The 21,693-nt window shown below is 41.9% G+C and overlaps 1 protein-coding gene across 4 annotated transcripts in view; it reads right to left on the bottom strand.

Moving 5' to 3' along the window:
- Positions 1–21,693, bottom strand: part of GNPTAB (N-acetylglucosamine-1-phosphate transferase subunits alpha and beta) — an 80,330-nt gene that overhangs the window by 25,515 nt on the left and 33,122 nt on the right. For all 4 annotated transcript variants that reach the window (XM_081249463.1, XM_081249464.1, XM_081249465.1 and 1 more), the window contains 5 exons: positions 20,831–20,950; positions 19,722–19,763; positions 18,228–18,433; positions 4,076–4,140; positions 3,672–3,806 (listed from right to left, as the gene is read on the bottom strand). In XM_081249463.1, the coding sequence (XP_081105589.1) occupies positions 3,672–3,806; positions 4,076–4,140; positions 18,228–18,433; positions 19,722–19,763; positions 20,831–20,950 (568 nt within the window). The remainder of the gene's footprint in view (positions 1–3,671; positions 3,807–4,075; positions 4,141–18,227; positions 18,434–19,721; positions 19,764–20,830; positions 20,951–21,693) is intronic.

Genomic DNA, 21,693 nt, shown 5'->3' with positions numbered 1-21,693 from the left:
GCCCACACTACCCTTGATACATTTTTTGTTTTAAACTCTGTATCATACAATTTCCTGTGAAAAGAAGCTTTCAGAGCTTGAAAAGCAGGGAGAGAGTTGAAAACCAGTCATCTAGGACAGCAACATCCTTCTGCTGAACTGGCTCTTCTAATAGGGCCAATTTCTTAGCCTTCTTTCTTAATTTATAAAACAGAGCAAACAAATTACTTTGGGCTCATTCTGATCTCTTGTATATGCTACTTGACTATATTTAGCTCATTTTGCAAAGCTTCCTGAGTTTATATAGGCCCTTTTTATTATGTAGGCATTAACTCTTACTGCAAATTGTGTGTGTGTGCGCACGCGTGCGTGCGCGTGCACACGTGTATTGTCTTCCTGATTACTTTCTCTCACCTTAACAGTGGCTGGTACACAAAGCACTCACCCAAGGTCAGCTCTCACCGCAGTCACTATTCGGCCTCGCTATGTAGGGGACGGAGGGGAGCCGGGCCACGCAGGGCAAACATTCTGTCTGTTCTATCTGGGTACCTAACAGTCTCGCTGCCCTCCCCCAGCCTCTCCTCCCACAGTGGCTCCCACAGAACCCTGGAGGGGCTCCCTGGAGTGCAAAAATCACTACTCTAGGATAAATAAATGTAGTACTTTAATATCCTAATTTTAAATTTATTTGGAAAATACCCTTATCTTAATTAATCTCTTCTATCCAAGCTGCTTTTATTCTAGAAAACTATTCTGAAATTTCAGACATTTTCCTAAGGTGATCACTAGCACAAGATGAGTAGGCAGTACCTGTCCTGAGATGCTCACAGCCCGGCCAGGGTCTCTGGGACAGAACTGAGTGCTAGGTGGCTTGGGGCCCACAGGCCTTGGCAAAGGCCCCCTGGAGGAGCCTGGGAGGGCACAGAGGTTCAGCTGCTCAGGTCCTGAAGCCCAGTGTCTAATGGCCCTCCCTCCCACATGCCACAAGGCACCTCCCACGTAACACCCCAAACCGAGCTCTCAGTGACCTTCTGAAAATCTCGCTTCTCCCATGAAACTCTGAGTGTGGTTAATGCCACCACATCCATCTTCACTGGTCACATCCACAGCCCCTTTCATTTCCCCTTCCATCTCCTCCAGTAGCTAGTAAGTCACCAGGTCGTGCTGAAGGTTCCTCTCAGATGGTTCTGGAAGCACTCTCATCACTGGCACCACTGCCAAGGCACTTGTGGAACCTGAGTGTCTTGCTGGGCTACGGCAGCAGTGGCTGAACTGGCTTGCCTGCCTCCGGTTTCCTGTTTAATGTCTACCTGCTACACCTTCCCCTCCCGTGTTCTGCAGAACTGAACGGGGTCCTCCTCCTCAAGATGCTCTCTGCCTCCAGGATAAAGTCCGGGCTCCTCACCAGGGGATCTTTCTCAATCTGGCCTCTGCCTAACTTCCCAGTCTCAGCATCAGGAAAATCCCCACCTGGGCTCTGGCCTCTGGAACAGCTGCCTTGGTTCTCTGAAAAGACCATTTACTTGCAAGCCCCTAGCCCTCTGCTCAAGCTGTTCCCTCCTCTCAGAAAGGTCTTTCCCACTGGCTTCTCTGCTGGAAGAACGGCTGTTCTGTGCACGGCCCCAGCCAAAATGTTTCCTATTCTGCAAAGCCGTCTTTGCCTGCAGTACAACCAAAGCCCACATGTTCTCCCAGCACTTTGTATAAACACTCTGTTTGGAAGCAATCACACCCAAACACTAAGTGATTTTAGTCACTCAGTTATCCTTAGCACAGTTCCCGGCACAACAGCAGGTGTTTAATCAATGCTCACTAAAGGGACTGGGAACCCAGTGACTGGAAACTTCGTTCTCAGGGTGCCCATAATAGAACCAGGAAGTGGGACCCAAGGAAAGAGAGTCCCTTGGAGAACCAGGCTTGAATACTGACACTCTCCTTCTGTGCTTCCTCTTTCTCATTTTCTCTCTAGCCTCCAAAAAATCAGAAGTCCTCATCCCTGAAGCCAATCGCAGGTGCTGGCATTGTGACAATGAGCTGCAATGCACACTGTGAATAATTGGCTGTACCCTCCAGGAGGCGCTGGCCTCCACAAAGACAAGTCTGGGGAATCCAGATCAACCTCCAACTGGGTGAATGATGGAGGAGGGGAGGAGGGGGCGTCCCCATGTACCGAGCCTGGTGGTGCTACTGCCCAATTCAAGTTCCTGCGCCCCCAGCGTCTCCTGGCACACACCACTCCACACTGCCCAAAAACTAGTTTGCTGCGGGGTGACCACGACTTGGGCTGGTGATCTTTGGCAGGACACGCCCACCTAGCAGCAGATATGCTGATCAAAAGTACAGATATGCATATGTCTGTAACTGTAGAACCAACAGCTAGGAAGCCAAGAAGCCAAATAAACATTGGCTGAAATGAATGCTAATCTATGGTTTTATCTGTCCAAATCCATACTAAAAATAATTCAGGGAAGGAGGAATATAATATCTATTTTAAAATAACTGCAGATTAAGAAATAACTCAACCCTAATCTAGCTGGGCATCACCATACTTCCAGGTACCATAAAGAAAGTTATGGAGGAAAATACGAAGAAAAGAAAAAGCATAAATGTCATTCATATTACCATGGTATTTACAAAGGTAATACAATGTATCTTAAAACAGTGAAACACTTAAGGGAAAAAGGAAACAAGTTAAAGGGAACTTTGACCGGCAGAGAGAAAACATGGTCCAGACATGAACTAAATAACCACCCCTCCCTGAGTCACAGCTCTCCCTGCCACTACCTCCACCCTTTCACCTCCCAACTGTTAAATGACATCAAGAAGAGCAGGGACTGAGAAGCAGGAAGCTAAACACAGTGGCAGCATGTAAAGAACATTTTTTTGTAAAATCAAGAAAAGCAGAGCCTAACAAATTCTGAGCCAAGAACTTTATGCCCTCTAGTCTGAGAGAAGAAACATTCACGTTTTACAACCTGGACTGTTTCTGACAGAAGAGCAGGCATCTTGGCATAAGGTCAAAAGGAAAGTACACCCACATGGACTGTGCCCTACATGAATCAGACGGATGGCTCTGAGAACAAGAAATGTTATGGAAAGACATGTCACCATCTCCAAAGTCAACTCACGAATGGCCTCGGTGGTCAAGTGTGAAGAGTTAATAAGTATAAATACTAAATACGTTAGTGGCTCAACTAGCTATTAATGAATGAAGGTTTCACATTATCAAATGTTCCAAAAGTCTGAAGCATCCCCCCTCTGTGAGTGGAAGCTCTTCATAAATCCACAGGAGCCTGTGTGTACCTACCACCACATGTCTGATTTCCCTCCATCCCCTCCTTCCATGCTTCCACTGCCATCAGGGCTTTTGTCTGCTTTGTCCACTGCTACATTCTCAGCAGGTAGAACAGCACCTGACACACAGTAGAAGCTCATTTGTTAAACAAATGAATCCTGCTTCTGTCTGGGAAACCAACAAACCAAGTTAAGACTCAGAATTTTGCCCAAATAAAGAGTAAAAAGGGAGGATCTTCTACAAATAAAGAGCTTCTTCATGACAACACTGTGACAGAATTGAGACCCTCTTTGCTTCTTATGATTGTTGGCTATACTATAACAAAGGGGGCCACAGAGAAGAGGCACGCATGAAATGGGATGTGCTATACTAATTGCTCTATTTTCTATGCTCTTACCAGTTTTATTTTAGAAGAAAGATTTTCTGGCAATTTTGTTTTCAGTTGATTTGTTTCCTTGAATGTAGGTGGAAATCCACTCAGGAAAGCCAAATCTTGCATTAGCACTAACCCAGGGACTTCCTTATCTGTTGTCTAAAATAAAAAGAGGAAAAACACAACTCACGTTCCACATCATAAGGCTGGTGAAAACTTACGGCTGAGAAAACTAGTAAATATCTATTGCATCACACGAGCTTCAAAATAAGAATATTACAATTATTTAAATTGATATTCACTAGTACTAGAAAGCTAGGCTTAGAGGAAAAGTAAACATTAAAAAGCCTCTCAAAGTAAAACAGTTTTATTTCTCATATTTCTATTCTAATCTACTGCAAAAATACAGTTAATTTAAAGTAACATACCAAATAGCCCCTCCAAACTGTCTGTCTGCTGTTTCCTTTAAAAATTCCAGTGTGGGCATCTTCAACTACAATAGAGGATACAATAAACAAGCATGTTTTTAGTGAATACTTAACTATGATGTCTGGCAGGACACTGTACAAGGCATTTTGAGAGCTGTTCAACCAGTATAATACATGGTCTCAAAGAAAAGGTAGTTGGGGGAGACAAAATTAACCCATCTAACAAAAGGGGAACAAATGTAAATAGTTGTACAATTAAACGTTAAATTTTGCAATACTGAAGGAGAGACTCGTGTGGGCAGAAGAAACGTAGAAGTGACAGACGGACAGAAATCACAGAGGTAGAAGCAAACATCAAACATCGACATGTTTAATTTAAAAAACAAAATTGTTTGACGAGAGTAAAACGTCTGGGAGTGGTGGGTACTAGGAAAAACAGGGCAACCAGAAGGGGGCTTTGAAAGCAAGGCCAGTGGCATTTAGATGAACGGTGGGGAGCCACTTAGGACTCTCCTAAGGTTCCTCCAGAGTCACAGTGAATTCCTAAGATTCATCAGGTAATGTGATTAGAGCAGATGCAGTTGGGGGTGAGGAGGGTGATGACACAGCCCTACTGGGAGAGAGTTCTAAAGTGACGGGAACAAATGAGATCAGCAAACCTGCTGACATTCGGGGACCATGGAAAACAGGAGAGGTTGGAAGGCTGCAATTCTGATCCTCAAAATGGGCACAGAAAGCAGGGTCTGCAGATTATAGCCTGCAAGATGGGTGTGGACCCTGAGCAAGAGTCTCAAATGTATCAGAAAAATACAGTTGGTGAGCACTGGAGAAAAGAAAGTCTTCACAATATACTGTTTATCTTTAAAGAAAGTACTGAGTGCTAAGAGCACGAGTTCACTGTGGGTAAATTTAACAGATACACACCTCACTCTGCCTCCGTCTGTCTGTCTGTCTGTCTGTCTCTCCCCATTGATATGGTGGATTCTATACTGGTAAATCAGACAATTCGAACAGATGAGCAATATGTATTTGTACATAATCTCAGGAAGGCAGCTAAAGAACACATGGCATCTTTGTGGATTTAACAGAGACCAGATCTCAAGTTAGGCAGATTATAACCAATTCTGATCAGAGAGTGTAAAATTGTAAAAGCCACAATCAACCTAGAGGGGGGTTCTGGAGGTCTGCTATAGGTCTGCTCAACAATCCATCAAAGTTTTGGAAGATACAGAAGGCATGCTTGTGAAATGTGTGGGCTTACACGGAGCCGACAGAGAAGCTACTATCCTGGATAACAGACTAAGGGTTCCCCAAAGTCCTTGACTGTTTGGAGCAATCAGTCAAATCTAGCAAAATAAAATCTCCTATAAATGAAGGTAAGATCTTTAACTTGGCAACAAACCAAGTAAAAATGAAAAGGAGTACTTGAAAAAAAATTAAAAAAATAAATAAAAGGGGTATTTGAGCATTAGCACATGTAAGATTTTAAAAAAGACTTAGGAATTTTAGCGGACAGTGAGTTCAGTATGAGTCAGTAATGCTCAGGCCACACTGAGTTTCCATCCCAATTTTGTGCTTTTAGGCAGAAGAAGAGGGCTTAGAGTAAGAAGGGTGACACTCCCCAATACCAACCCATCAGGAAACCCTGCTGAGCGGACCTTCAGAATGTCCAGAGTCCAACCACTTCTCACCACCACTCTGATCCAAGCCCCCTTCCTCCCTGCCTGAATTATTACAAGCTTTGCCCCTCCTCAGTCTATTCCCACCACAGCAGCCAGACTGATCCTTCTGGAACATAAGTCAGATCACATCATTCCTCTACTCAAACCCTTCAATGATTGATTCCTCACCGCACTGTGATTGCAAGCTGAAGCCCATTGTGGTTACTGAGGCCTATACCATTTGGTCCCTGTGACTTCTCTGGGCTCATCTCTTGCCCTCTCCCCCTTGGTTCACTCTATTCCAGCCACACTGGCCTCCCTGCTCTTCTTCAAACATGTCAGACACCCTCCTGCCTCAGGGCCTTTGCACTGGCTATTCCACTTACCTTATATATGGGGAATATATGGAGAATCACTCCTTCCCCACATATTGATGTTGCTGGCTCTCTCACCTCCTTTAAATTTTCACTCAAAAATCACCTTGGGCCTCCCTGGTGGCGCAGTGGTTGAGAGTCCGCCTGCCGATGCAGGGGATACGGGTTCGTGCCCCGGTCTGGGAGGATCCCATATGCCGCGGAGCGGCTGGGCCCGTGAGCCATGGCCGCTGGGCCTGCGCATCCGGAGCCTGTGCTCCGCAACGGGAGAGGCCACAACAGTGAGAGGCCCGCATACCGCAAAAAGAAAAAAAAAAAAAAAGAAAAAAAAAAAAAAAAAAAAAAAAAAAAAAAAAAAAAAATCACCTTCTTGGGGAGTCTGCCCTAGCACTCAATTTCCCCTGCTCAATTTTTCTCTACAGCATTTATCTTCTACAAACCATATAATTTACTTGTACGTTGTATCAATTATCTGGCTCCCTCTGCCAAGATGTAAATTTTTTTTAATTTATTTATTTTTTTAATTTTGGGATGTGTTGGGTCTTTGTTGCTGTGTGTGGGCTTTCTCTGGTTGCAGCGAGCGGAGGCTACTCTTCATTGTGGTGCACGGGCTTCTCATTGCAGTGGCTTCTCCTGTTGTGGAGCACAGGCTCTAGGCATGTGGGCTTCAGTAGTTGTGGCACGCGAGCTAAGTAATTGTGGCACACGAGCTCTAGAGCGCAGGCTCAGTAGTTTTGGCACACAGGCTTAGTTGCTCCACAGCATGTGGGATCTTCCTGGGCCAGGGCTCGAACCCGTGTCCCCTGCATTGGCAGGCAGATTCTTAACCACTGTGCCACCAAGGAAGCCCCTCCAAGATGTAAATTTGATGAGGGCCGAGATTTCTGTCCATCTGCTCACTGATGCATCTTCAGCACTGAGAATAGTACCTGGCACATAGTATGCACTCAATAAACACTTCACAAATGAAGAGTCCTGATCTCTTTGAAGACTGAACCACACTGAAACAGAATGTTCAATTCCAGTTGAAACACTTTTAAAGGAATAGAAACTAAAGCTCATTCTGAGAAGAGCAAACTAGGGTGCAGACAAGCCCCTAAGAGACAGCTAAAGGAAGAAGAAGAAATGTCACACAGGAAACGGATTACATTAGTTCTGTAGGATCCCAATGGGTATAAATTTAATCAGTGTGAGAGAGCTATAAGGAGGCACTTTGTAATTCCTTGTAAAAGTCAATGTAGTCCAGAGGTAAAATCAAGTGTCACAGGAGGAAATTCATTTCCTAAACATCAAAGGGATAAGCTTGACTGGAAAAACCATTTTGCTGAGGAGACGCAGGCCCCGGCCGCAGGGCAGGATGGTTGACTGCAGGAGGACTGTCCAATCGGTGGACACAAGGGAAGTGGCATGGTAACCGGGAGAGGGGCAGAAATGACACATTTGAGAAAGGAAAAAAATCAACAGATCTCAATGATTAACTGGAAAGATGCTAAATGAGATTTTTTTTAAATGCCAAACATGGCTAAAAGTTTTTAATCTAGATCAGGGTTTGGCAGTCCACAGTCCAAAATCTAGCCACTGCCGAATTTAGTATGGCCCCAAGCTAAACACAATTTTGACATTTTAAAATGGTTAACCGTTTATACAAATACCTACATAATATCTGCCATTTTGCCTCTTGGCCCACAAGGCCTAAAATACTTACTACCTGGTCCTTTAACAAAGAATTCTGTGGGCTTCCCTGGTGGTGCAGTGGTTAAGAATCTGCCCACCAATGCAGCGGACACAGGTTCGAGCCCTGGTCCAGGAATATCCCACATGCCGCGGAGCAACTAAGCCCACGCGCCACAACTACTGAGCCTGTGTGCGCGCTAGAGCCCGTGAGCCACAACTACTGAGCGCATGTGCCACAACTACTGAAGCTCGCACGCCTAGAACCCATACTCCGCAACAAGAGAAGCCACCGCAGTGAGAAGCCCACACACCGCAACTAAGAGCAGCCCCCACTCGACGAAACTAGAGAAAGCCCGTGCACAGCAACGAAGACCCAACACAGACAAAAGTAAATTTAAAAAAACAACAACTCAGCTTTAAAAAAAAAAAAAAAAAAGAATTTTGTGATCCTGGATCTCAATAACTAAGGATGATAAAGAGTGAGTTTGTGGGGCTTCCCTGGTGGTGCAGTGGTTGGGAATCTGCCTGCCAATGCAGGGGACACGGGTTCGAGCCCTGGTCTGGGAAGATCCCACACGCCGTGGAGCAACAAGGCCCATGAGCCACAACTACTGAGCTGCGCGTCTGAAGCTTGTGCTCTGCAACAAAAGAGGCCGCGACACTGAGAGGCCCGTGCACCGCGATGAAGAGTGGCCCCCGCTCACCACAACTAGAGAAAGCCCTCGCAGAGAAACGAAGACGCAACACAGCCAAAAATAAATAAAAATTTAAAAAAAAAAGAGTGAGTTTGTGGCCCACTAAAAATGGAAGCTCCACGAAGGCAGGAACGTGCCTTTTTTTTCTCTGCTGTTTGCCTACAACAACAACCAACTAAAGAGCACTGGCTCGACAAATCTTTACTGAATGAATCAATATAATAGTAGGATAGTCAAATAAAAACCCAAGTGGAAATTCAAAAACAGTGTTTAGAAGACTGTCATTTAACACAGATTTTACTTATACCAAAATTTATAATCTTTTATGTCTCTGATGTTATAAAATTAGTGGAAATAAACCCAAGATTCTCTCCATAGACGTTAGAACTGAGTTATAACTGCTAACATAATATCATTCTTTTTTCTCTTCAGGTGAAGTGTTATCAGAGTACCTTAATTTAAGGAAACCTCAATTAAAAAAAAAAAAGCTAGTGGGAGAGGAACCAAGATGGCAGAGTAGAAGGACATGCTCTCACTCCCTCTTGTGAGAACACCACAATCACAACTAGCTGCTGCACAATCATCGACAGGAAGACACTGGAACTCACCAAAAAAGATACCCCACAACCAAAGACAAAGGAGAAGCCACAATGAGATGGTAGGAGGGGCGCAATCACAGTAAAATCAAATCCCATAACTGCTGGGTGGGTGACTCACAGACTGGAGAACACTTATACCGCAGAAGTCCACCCACTGGAGTGAAGATTCTGAGCCCCACGACAGGCTTCCCAACCTGGGGGTCCGGCAATGAGAGGAGGAATTCCTAGAGAATCAGACTTTGAAGGCTAGTGGGATTTGACTGCAGGACTTCAACAGGACTGGGGGAAACACAGACTCCACTCTTGGAGGGCACACACAGGGTAGTGTGTGCATCGGGACCCAGAGCAAGGAGCACTGACCCCAGGGGAAGAGGCAGTGACCCCAGGGGAGACTGAACCAGGCCTACCTGCTAGTGTTGGAGGGTCTCGTGAAGAGGCAGGGGTGGCTGTGGCTCACTGTGGGGACAAGGACACCGGAAGCAGAAGTTCTGGGAAGTACTTGATGTGAGCCCTCCCAGAGTCTGTCATCAGCCCCACCAAAGAGCCCAGGTAGGCTCCAGTGTTGGGTTGCCTCAGCCAAACAACCAACAGGGAGGGAACCCAGCCCTACCCATCAAAAGTCAATCAGATTAAAGTTTTACTGAGCTCTGCCCACCAGAGCAACAGTCAGCTCTACCCACCACCAGTCCCTCCCATCAGGAAACTTACTTACACAAGCCTCTTAGATAGCCTCATCCACCAGAGGGCAGAGAGCAGAAGCAAGAATAACTACAATCCTGCAGCCTGTGGAACAAAAACCACATTCACAGAGAGACAGACAAAATGAAAAGGCAGAGGGCTATGTACCAGATGAAGGAACAAGATAAAACCCCAGAAAAACAACTAAATGAAGTGGAGATAGGCAACCTTCCAGAAAAAGAATTCAGAATAACGATAGTGAGGATGATCCAGGACCTCAGAAAAAGAATGGAGGCAGAGATCAAGAAGATGCAAGAAATGTTTACCAAAGACCTAGAAGAATTAAAGAACAAACAAACAGAGATGAACAATACAATAACTGCAATGAAAACTACACTAGAAAGACTCAATAGCAGAATAACTGAGGCAGAAAAACGGATAAGTGACCTGGAAGACAGAATGGAGGAATTCACTGCTGCAGAACAGAATAATGAAAAAAGACTGAAAAGAAATGAAGACAGCCTAAGAGGCCTCTGGGACAACATTAAACGCAACAACATTCGCATTACAGGGGTCCCAGAAGGAGAAGAGAGAGAGAAAGGACCAGAGAAAATATTTGAAGAGATTATAGTCAAAAACTTCCCTAACATGGGAAAGGAAATAGTCACCCAAGTCCAGGAAGCACAGCGAGTCCCATACAGGATAAACCCAAGGAGAAACACACCGAGACACACAGTAATCAAATTGGCAAAAATTAAAGACAAAGAAAAATTGTTGAAAGCAGCGAGGGAAAAATGACAAATAACATACAAGGAAACTCCCATAAGGTTAATATTTCTCAGCAGAAACTCTACAAGCCAGAAGGGAGTGGAATGATATACTTAAAGTGATGAAACGGAAGAACCTACAACCAAGATTACTCTACCCGGCAAGGATCTCATTCAGATTCCGTAGAGAAATCAAAAGCTTTACAGAAAGCAAAAGCTAAGAGAATTCAGCACCACCAAACCAGCTCTACAACAAATGCTAAAGGAACTTCTCTAAGTGGGAAACACAAGAGAAGAAAAGGACCTACAAAAAAAACCCCAAAACAATTAAGAAAATGGTCATAGGAACATACATATCTATAATTACCTTAAACATGAATGGATTAAATGCTCCAACCAAAAGACACAGACTTGCTGAATGGATACAAAAACAAGATCCATATATATGCTGTCTACAAGAGATCCACTTCAGACCTAGGGACACATACAGACTGAAAGTGAAGGGATGGAAAAAGATATTCCATGCAAATGGAAGCCAAAAGAAATCTGGAGCAGCAATACTCATATCAGATAAAACAGACTTTAAAATAAAGAGTGTTACAAGAGACAAGGAAGGACACTACATAATGATCAAGGGAACAATCCCAGAAGAAGATATAACAATTATAAATATATGTGCACCCAACATAGGAGCACCTGAATACATAAGGCAACTGCTAACAGCTATAAAAGAGGAAATCGACAGTAACACAATAATAGTGGGGGACTTTAACACCTCACTTACACCAATGGACAGATCATCGAAAATGAAAATAAATAAGGAAACAGAAGCTTTAAATGACACAGCAGACCAGATAGGTTTAATTGATATTTATAGGACGTTCCATCCAAAAACAGCAGATTATACTTTCTTCTCAACTGCGCATGGAACATTCTCCAGGATAGATCACTTCTTGGGTCACACATCACACCTCGGTAAATTTAAGAAAATTGAAATCATATCAAGTATCTTTTTGACGACAGCACTAAGAGATGAGAAATGAATTACAGGGGAAAAAAACGTAAAAAACAAGAACACATGGAGACCAAACAATACGTTACTAAATAACCAAGAGATCACTGAAGAAATGAAAGAGGAAATCAAAAAATACCTAGAGACAAATGACAAAGAAAACACGATGATCCAAAACCTATGGGATGCAGCAAAAGCAGTCCTAAGAGGGAAGTTTAAAGCTATATAAGCATACCTAAAGAAACAAGAAAAATCTCAAATAAACAATCTAACCTTACACCTAAAGGAACTAGAGAAAGAAGAACAAACAAAACCCAAAGTTAGCAGAAGGAAAGAAATCATAAAGATCAGAGCAGAAATAAATGAAAAAGAAACAAAGAAAACAATAGCAAAGATCAATAAAACTAAAAGCTGGTTCTTTGAGAAGATAAACAAAATTGATAAACCATTAGCCAGACTCATCAAGAAAAAGAGGGAGAGGACTCAAATGAATACAATTAGAAATGAAAAAGGAGAAGTTACAACTGACACTGCAGAAACACAAAGCATCCCGAGAGACTACTACAAGCAACTCTATGCCAATAAAGTGGGCAACCTGGAAGAAATGGACAAATTCTTAGAAAAGTAAAATCTTCCAAGACTGAACCCGGAAGAAATAGAAAATATGAACAGACCAATCACAAGTAATGAAATGGAAACTGTGATTAAAAATCTTCCAACAAACAAAAGTCCAGGACCAGATGGCTTCACAGGTGAATTCTATCAAACAATTTGAGAAGCGCTAACACCCATCCTTCTCAAACTCGTCCCAAAAAGTACAGAGGAAGGAACACTCCAAAACTCATTCTATGAGGCCACCATCACCCTGATACCAAAACCAGACAAAGATACTAGAAGAAAAGAAAATTACAGACCAATATCACTGGTGAATATAGATGCAAAAATCCTCAACAAAATACTAGCAGACAGAATCCAGCAACACATTAAAAGGATCATACACGATGATCAAGTGGGATTTATCCCAGGGATGCAAGGATTCTTCAATATACACAAATCAATCAATGTGATACACCATATTAACAAACTGAAGAAGAAAAACCATATGATCATCTCAATAGATGCAGAAAAAGCTTTTGACAAAATTCAACACCCATTTATGATAAAAACTCTCCAGAAAGTGGGCATAGAGGGAACCTACCTCAACATAATAAAGGCCATATACGACAAACCCACAGCAAACATCATCCTCAATGGTGAAAAACTGAAACCATTTCCTCTAAGATCAGGAACGAGACAAGGATGTCCACTCTCACCACTATTATTCAACATAGTTTTGGAAGTCCTAGCCATGGCAATCAGAGAAGAAAAAGAAATAAAAGGAATACAAATTGGAAAAGAAGAAGTAAAACTGTCACTGTCTGCAGATGACATGATACTATACATAGAGAATCCTAAAAATGCCACCAGAAAACTACTAGAGCTCATCAATGAACTTGGTAAAGTTGCAGGATACAAAATTAATGCACAGAAATCTCTTGCATTCCTATACACTAACGATGAAAAATCTGAAAGAGAAATTAAGGAAACACTCCCGTTTACCATTCCAACAAAAAGAATAAACCTACCTAGGGAGACAAAAGACCTGTATGCAGAAAACTACAAGACACTGATGAAAGAAATTAAAGATGATACCAACAGATGGAGAGATATACCATGTTGTTGGATTGGAGGAATGAATATTGTGAAAATGACTATACTACCCAAAGCAATCTACAGATTCAATGCAATCCCTATCAAATTACCAATGGCATTTTTTAAGGAACTAGAACAAAAAATCTTAAAATTTGTATGGAGACAAAAAGACCCCGAATAGCCAAAGCAGTCTTGAAGGAAAAAAACGGAGCTGGAGGAATAAGACTCCCTGATTTCAGACTATACTATGTGGCTACAGTAATCAAGACAATATGGTACTGGTACAAAAACAGAAACACAGATCAATGGAACAAGACAGAAAGCCCAGAGATAAAACCATGCACCTATGGTCAACTAATCTATGACAAAGGAGGCAGGGATATACAATGGAAAAAGACAGTCTCTTCAATAAGTGGTGCTGGGAAACTGGACAGCTACATGTAAATGAATGAAATGAGAACACTCCCTAACACCATACTCAAAAGTAAACTCAAAATGGATTAGAGACCTAAATGTAAGACCAGACACTATAAAACTCTTAGAGGAAAACAGAGGAAGAACACTATTTGACATAAATCACAGCAAGATCTTTTTTGATCCACCTCCTAGAGTAATGGAAATAAAAACAAAAATAAACAAATGGGACCTAATGAAACTTCAAGGCTTTTTTTGCACAGCATAGGGAACCATAAACAAGACGAAAAGACAACCCTCAGAATGGGAGAAAATATTTGCAAACGAAGCAATGGACAAAGGATTAATATCCAAAATATATAAACAGCTCATGCAGCTCAATATTAAACAAACAAACAACCCAATCCAAAAATGGGTAGATGACCTAAATAGACATTTCTCCAAAGAAGACATACAGATGGCCAAGAAGCACATGAAAAGCTGCTCAACATCACTAATTATTAGAGAAATGCAATCAAAACTACAATGAGGTATCACCTCATACCAGTTAGAATGGGCATCATCACAAAATCTACAAACAACAAATGCTGGAGAGGGTGTGGAGAAAAGGGAACCCTCTTGCACTGTTGGTGGGAATGTAAATTGATACAGTCACTATGGAAAACAGTATGGAGGTTCCTTAAAAAACTAAAAATAAAATTACAGTATGATCCAGCAATCCCACTACTGGGCATATACCCAGAGAAAACCATAATTCAAAAAGACACATGCACCCCAATGTTCATTACAGCACTATTTACAATAGCCAGGTCATGGAAGCAACCTAAATGCCCATCAACAGACGAATGGCTAAAGAAGACGTGGTACATATATACAATGGAATATTACTGAGCCATAAAAATGAACAAAATTGAGTCATTTGTTGAGACGTGGACGGATCTAGAGACTGTCACACTGAGTGAAGTAAGTCAGAAAGAGAAAAACAAATATCGTATATTAATGCATGTATGTGGAACCTAGAAAAATGGTACAGATGAACCGGTTTGCAGGGCAGAAGTTGAGATACAGATGTAGAGAACAAACGTGGACACCAAGGGGGGAAGCCGCTGGGGGGTGGGGATGGTGGTGTGATGAATTGGGCGATTGGGACTGATATGTATACACTGATGTGTATAAAATTGATGACTAATAAGAACCTGCTGTATAAAAAAATAAATAAAATTCAAAACTTAAAAAAAAAGAAAAAAAAGAAAGCTAGTGCTTGCTTTGGCAGCACATATACTAAGATTGGAACAATACAGAGAAGATCAGCGTGCCCCTGTGCAAGTATGACACACAAATTCGTGAAGCGTTCCATATTTTTTAAACATAAAGAAGACGAAAAGACAACCCTCAGAATGGGAGAAAATATTTGTAAATGAAGCAACTGACAAAGGATTAATCTCCAAAATTTACAAGCAGCTCATGCAGCTCAATATCATAAAAACAAACAACCCAATCCCAAAATGGGCAGAAGACCTAAAGAGACATTTCTCCAAAGAAGATATACAGATTGCCAACAAACACATGAAAGGATGCTCAACGTCACTAATCATTAGAGAAATGGAAATCAAAACTACAATGAGGTATCACCTCACACCGGTCAGAATGGCCATCTCAAAAAATCTACAAACAATAAATGTTGGAGAGGGTGTGGAGAAAAGGGAACCCTCTCGCACTGTTGGTGGGAATGTAAATTGATACAGCCACTATGGAGAACAGTATGGAGGTTCCCTAAAAAACTAAAAATAGAACTTCCATACGACCCAGCAACCCCACTACTGGGCATATACCCTGAGAAAACCATAATTCAAAAAGAGTCAGGTACCACAATGTTCATTACAGCTCTACAACAGGCAGCACATGGAAGCAACCTAAGTTTCCACCGACAGATGAAAAGATAAAGATGTGGCACATATATACAATAGAATATTACTCAGCCATAAAAAGAAACGAAATTGAGTTATTTGTAGTGAGGTGGATGGACCCAGAGACTGTAAGACAGAGTGAAGTAAGTCAGAAAAACAAATACCGTATGCTAACACATATATATGGAATCTAAAGGGAAAAAAAGGTTCTGAAGAACCTAGGGGCAGGACAGAAATAAAGACACAGACCTAGAGAATGGACTTGAGGACACAGGGAGGGGGAAGGGTAAGCTGGGACGAAGTGAGAGAGTGGCATGGACATATATACACTACCAAACGTAAAACAGATAGCTAGTGGGAAGCAGCTGCATAGCACAGGGAGATCAGCTCTGTGCTTTGTGACCACCTAGAGGGGTGGGATAGGGAGGGTGGGAGGGAGTTGCAAGAGGGAGGAGATATATGTATATGTAAAGCTGACTCACTGTGTTATAAAGCAGAAACTAACACACCATTGTAAAGCAATTATACTCCGATAAAGATGTTAAAAATAAAGAGAAAGAAAATAATTAAAAAATTAAAAACAAAGCTAAATTTAGCAAAACAATAAATCATATAACTTGTTAAATTTGTCAAAAATAACCCCTGTACTTCCCTATATATTTTAAAATATAACCTAAATTTTAAAAATAAGTTAGTTAGTGCTTGCTTCAGCAGCACATATACTAAAATTGGAATGATACAGAGAAGATTAGCATGGCCCCTGCACAAGGATGACATGCAAATTCGTGAAGCGTTCCATATTTTTCACTTTGTTATAAAGCAGAAACTAACACGCCACTGTAAAGCAATTATACTCCAATACAGATGTTTAAAAAAAATTACTCGCTGTAAATAATAATGATAATAAAAATAAACAGTAATTATAAGTAAAAAGAAAAAAGTCATACAAAATAGTTCAGAAACAGGTCTATAGTGTGAAGGGGAGATATCTGTGCTTAGAAACGTTATAATTTCCTTTCAAATCACAAATAATAAGTACCAAGAAATGAGCACTGTGTTAGACACTGTTCAGGACACCAAATGGTGAGGATAAGGTTTCTTGTCCTAAAGAAATTAGATGAGGGACTTCCCTGGTGGTCCAGTGTGTAAGACTCAGCGTTCCCAATGCAGGGGGCCCAGGTTCGATCCCTGGTCGGGGAACTAGATCCCACATGCATGCTGCAACTAAGAGCTCGCGTGCTGCAACTAAGAAGTCCGCATGCCACAACTAAAGACCCCACATGCCTCAACAAAGATCCAACGTGCCGCAACAAAGACGCAGTACAGCCAAAATAAATAAATAAATAATAAATAAATAAAATGTTAAAAATAAATGATGAGTTAAAAAAAGAAATTAGATGAGAACACCATACACTCCTGTGCACTCAAAAACTAAGTTGTGAGTTAGGTTACAAGTACTACAGGGATACAGAAAAATAAAATCATTGTGAATGTACTAGTCCAGGATCTCCATGGAGACAGAACTGGAGAGGGGGCTGGAAAGAATAGGAGATGGGCTGGGAGAGGTAGAGGCTCAGGACAGGCAGCCCCACATCTGTGAGAAGACGCCGACGGCTCTGAGGAGATGCGAGGGCCGATGGGCAGGACCAAGGCAATTAAAACTCCATCTGGAACACCAGCAAGAGGAATTTGTATCCATGTGAAAAACAAATATATACTACTATCATTCTCTCCAAAGAGATAGCAACTGTAAACAAATTGGAAAACTCTGATTTTATCAGCTTCATGCTAGACAGATCAGAGAAGAACTTTAGAGGCCGGCAGAGCAGATAGGCATCCATTATTGGGGCCTGGGTGAAGAAACGCAGTCTGGTGTAGAAGAAATCTGATGAGTATGAAAGGTAAGAATCTAAGATTCTTGCAAAAAAGCAAGTCATGGGATGAGGCGGATTACTGGTTAGAGTAAGAACGGGTCAAAGATGGTTCCAAAGATTTAGGCTGGGAGGTACGGCATTGAAAGAATGGGAACTTGAGAACAGGGCTGTAAAGAGAATGCGACAGTTTTCATTTTACACAAGTGAAAACAGAGCTTCCTGGGAGAGTCACTCAGTGCAGAGGAAGGATGAGACAAAAGGAAGGATGACTGAAGGAGACGCAGGCGTGGGGCTCAGCGGCTCAGTGGCTGAGGAGAGGACGGGATCTCTAAGGATGTGGGTGCAGTTCTATGTCAAGAATTACAAATTTAATTCTATTATCGGGCCAAATCAACTGCATAACCAGATGTTTCAGAACTTAAAGTATGAATGCTCCAAGTATGGTCAGTCCAAGCTGCAGAAAACAACCTTGCTGAGGAATTTTGCAAGAAAAAAGAAAAAAAAATAAAGCCTCCTGAATAACTCCCAGCCAAGAGAATACAGTAAATTTGAGTACCAGGTTTAAGGTTCTGACCACAGCACAGGAAGGCATGTGTATTACACAGAGTAAAACGGATGCAATCCCTTTCTGACAGTAGGGCTGAAATAATGGCAGGGCTGAAAAAAACAATGGCAGCTCCCCTTTTTACATTTTTAGTTTATCAGGCATTTCTTTAAAAGTGAACCAATCCTGTTCCATTCAAAATTTTGTTATTCCAACATCCAATGGTAACATGATTTTAAAATACCCACAAGAAGATCTTACCATTCTTTGTACTGTCGAAAACAACAACTGAGACATTAGTGGAAGGGTTTTTTGGTTTTGCAACGTTGAATATGTCACTGGCAGAATGAAAAGAAGGATAAAGAGATGGCAGGTCCTTCAGTGTGATGTTGGTTGGCAGAGCTGGGTCCAGGACGAGCATTGGCACCTTAATGCAGTGTGTCAGCAAACACTCCAACTGCTTCTCACTGGAAAGAGACACGAACATGCTCACAGCTACATGCTTGAAAATTTAATCAACACTGAAAAGCTTGTTGGTACTACTAAATTTCACAGGTGTTTCTTCTATATTTTATTTAAAAATCATAATCTTTCAATAAACAAGGAATATTATCTCAAGAATAAAAAAATTTAGTAAGTTAGCAAGTACGGCATAAAATTATCAAACAAGTGCAACTCGGAAGATAGAGCTTTCAAACTCGTGTTAATAAGACTGCAGACCTCCCTGGTGGCGCAGTGGTTGAGAATCCGCCTGCCAGTGCAGGGGACACAGGTTCGAGCCCTGGTCCGGGAAGATCCCACATGGCGTAGAGCAACTAAGCCCGTGCGCCACAACTACTGAGCCTGCTCTCTAGAGCCCACAAGCCACAACTACTGAAGCCAGTGCACCTAGAGCCTGTGCTCTGCAACAAGAGAAGCCACCGCAATGAGAAGCCCACGCACAACGAAGAGTAGCCCCCGCTCGACGCAACTAGAGAAAGCCCACGCACAGCAACGAAGACCCAATGCAGCCAAAAATAAATTAATGAAAAAATAAACAATAAAAATAACAGTATTAGCAATAGATATTTATAAATAAATATGCATAATTAACATTAACAGATGATTCAGAAGGCACTTTTGGATCATTTCTATGAATAACTCTTCTATTTTAAGTCTAATGGTTCATTGGGGAAGTGGCAGTTAACGAGTTTTCCGCTTGTTAGTGAGACAGTCTTGTTTTAAGGACCTATCAGAGTCAGGTATGATTCAAATCAAGAGAGATCATCTGATTCTTGTCATTGGGTTAAAACTCCTTCCCAAGTGCTTAAATATAAGACATACAACTATGACAGCTTTTAAAGATAAGAAAATATACACTGAACACATAAACAATGGACATAGATTCTATAAATGAAAACACTGGTGTAAGTTAGACTTAAGTGAACCAAGAGAACAGCACATCAAGACAGATTAATGGAAACGACAAAGAAGAAAAACCTTAATGTATCTAGAAACGATAAAGCTTTGGTTAGCTGCAACCAGAATAACCAGAGTTCTCAATCAGCTGTGCCTCTGTTTTGTCACCTAATGGATGCAGTTAATTTGGGGGTCAAAAACCAAACGAAGAGGGACTGAACAGGAGCAACAGAGTAAGTAAAAAATACTTACTCCGTTTTGTTGTGTACTCAACAAAAGCAAGGGAGAAGAACCTAGACGTTTCACCTCACTCCTTTCTTTGATTTTCACTACTGAGAGGAAAATCAAAATGCTTACCTCTTCTTAGTTGGTTCCGTTGTGTTCTTCCCAAGGATTTCTCTAGTGAAAGCAAATAGATTTCATTATTTATGCATGGACTAGTGCTAGACTTACATGTGAATGAGGGAACTTAACAACATTGATTTTCCTGGTTACTCCACGAGAACCAACCAGTAAGTTAAGAAGTACTGTACTGTGTATAACATTTAAGATGCATAATAAATTATCCATTTTAATACGCTATGATCAACAAATATTATCATGTACCACCCACAGTAACCACAAAAGTTTACTTAAAATATAAGCTTTTACATTTTACTAGTAAAACATAGTTACGAGGCTATCAAAGTGATTTTCATGCACTGGGGAGGAACACAGAGAGAGAGACAAATGTGTTGCAGTATTAACATGGCCAAAGACCTGCAACTGGGGTGCACCCATAACATTTACAAGGAAATTAATGGGGAAATTCTCGGTAAATACTCCTGAGGAATCAGAGCGAGGTTACATCGGCCAGATCTCCAGCTCAGAAGGCTCTCCAGAAGCCCACTGTACTTTTCCCAGATAAAGTAAATAAGATAATCAAAATTCCGTACTTAAAAAAATTACCAAGGTTTCTAGTTCCGTAGTATACTATGTGATATTAAAAAGGGTAACCAATATACTTTTTACCGCCTTCATCAAATGGAAGAAACGTGTGTCTGTAGGCCTGTTTTACTTTCAAGGGACTAATCCATCTTACTGTGTAGCAATTTTGCATAATAAAACCTTACTTCATGAACCTATCACATCTGGGACTCAGACTGAATGAGCAGGAAGCCCAGGGCTCCCTTAGGTGGCTCCTCCACCTTTAGGCCCTATGGAGCCCAAGGCATCACTAGAACACCACATTCATGAGATGGCCACCTGACAAAGTGAGGCCAAGATCTCACCGAAGTGGCCGAGTCCTCCTTGGGCGCCAAGAAACAAGGGTCAGCTGCATGACTGCCAGAATCTTGTGACGGCATGAATTTGAGATGCAGATTCTTGTTTGAACAGCAGTGTAAGCATCATCTTACCTTCTGAAATGTACCATTAGTTACAATTGTAGAGCTTTGTGTGTCTTGTTTTCTGACGATCAGTTTTACCTCATTGCTTTCTGCTCCTCCTCCATCTGTTCTCTGACTTGCTGCAGTTCCTTCAGTAGCTCAAGATCCGTGCCATTCACCCAGGTGTAAACCACGTCGATCGGCATGGGCAGACAGAGCCTAGGGTAAACCCACAAGTCCTCCAGCTTATGTGCATGTTGCCAACATACTTGGGGATAAGGGCATAACAGGGTTTCAACTCAGAGGTTATGAAAAAATCAGCGAAAAGGTCATCCAACCATGGCGTATATCACAGACTTGCATGCTTTCAAACCGGGGCTGGGGCACTAATATTTACTGAGCACCGTCTCTGTGAGTTGCATTCTGCTAGACACTCTATGCGGTTCTGCATCGTCTGATCATCACAGCTACCCGGGAGAGGCTTCTGTCCCTTCAGTTTTAAGGCTGTGGGGAGGTCTTAGAAGCTCACTTTAAACTGCTACATTCTCAGTTTAGCAAGTGAGAAAGCTGGGATACAAATGCAGCCAAACATAGAAAAAAAATTAGAAGCTTCAACAAAATGACCAAAAAAAGAGTTAGCCAGCAGTCCACAATGAAGACCTGGCCCTCTTTAATGCTACAGCCTTCCCATTCCCAGCTGCCCCCAAGCCCGGCCCCTCCCCATCCTGTTTGCCCTACTCTGTCTTTTTGGGTTTTTTTTTCATACCAATGATCACCTATTAAATAATTAACATGTTACATACACTGGTAATTCATGTGTCCCTCCCCTAGAATGTAAGCTCCAAGGCGGCAGGAAACATACCTGTTTTGTTCCCTACCCAGCGGATTAGGATTTGTGCCTGCAACGTGAGGAACTCAATGATTTACTTGAACACTACTAGCATACAAGACCTTCCCGAACC

Source organism: Mesoplodon bidens, assembly GCF_964165515.1.
Source record: "Mesoplodon bidens genome assembly, chromosome: 11".
NCBI classification, from domain to species: domain Eukaryota; kingdom Metazoa; phylum Chordata; class Mammalia; order Artiodactyla; family Ziphiidae; genus Mesoplodon; species Mesoplodon bidens.
The sequence above is the reverse complement of the archived record's forward strand: the minus strand, read 5'-3'. Positions and strand labels throughout refer to the sequence as shown.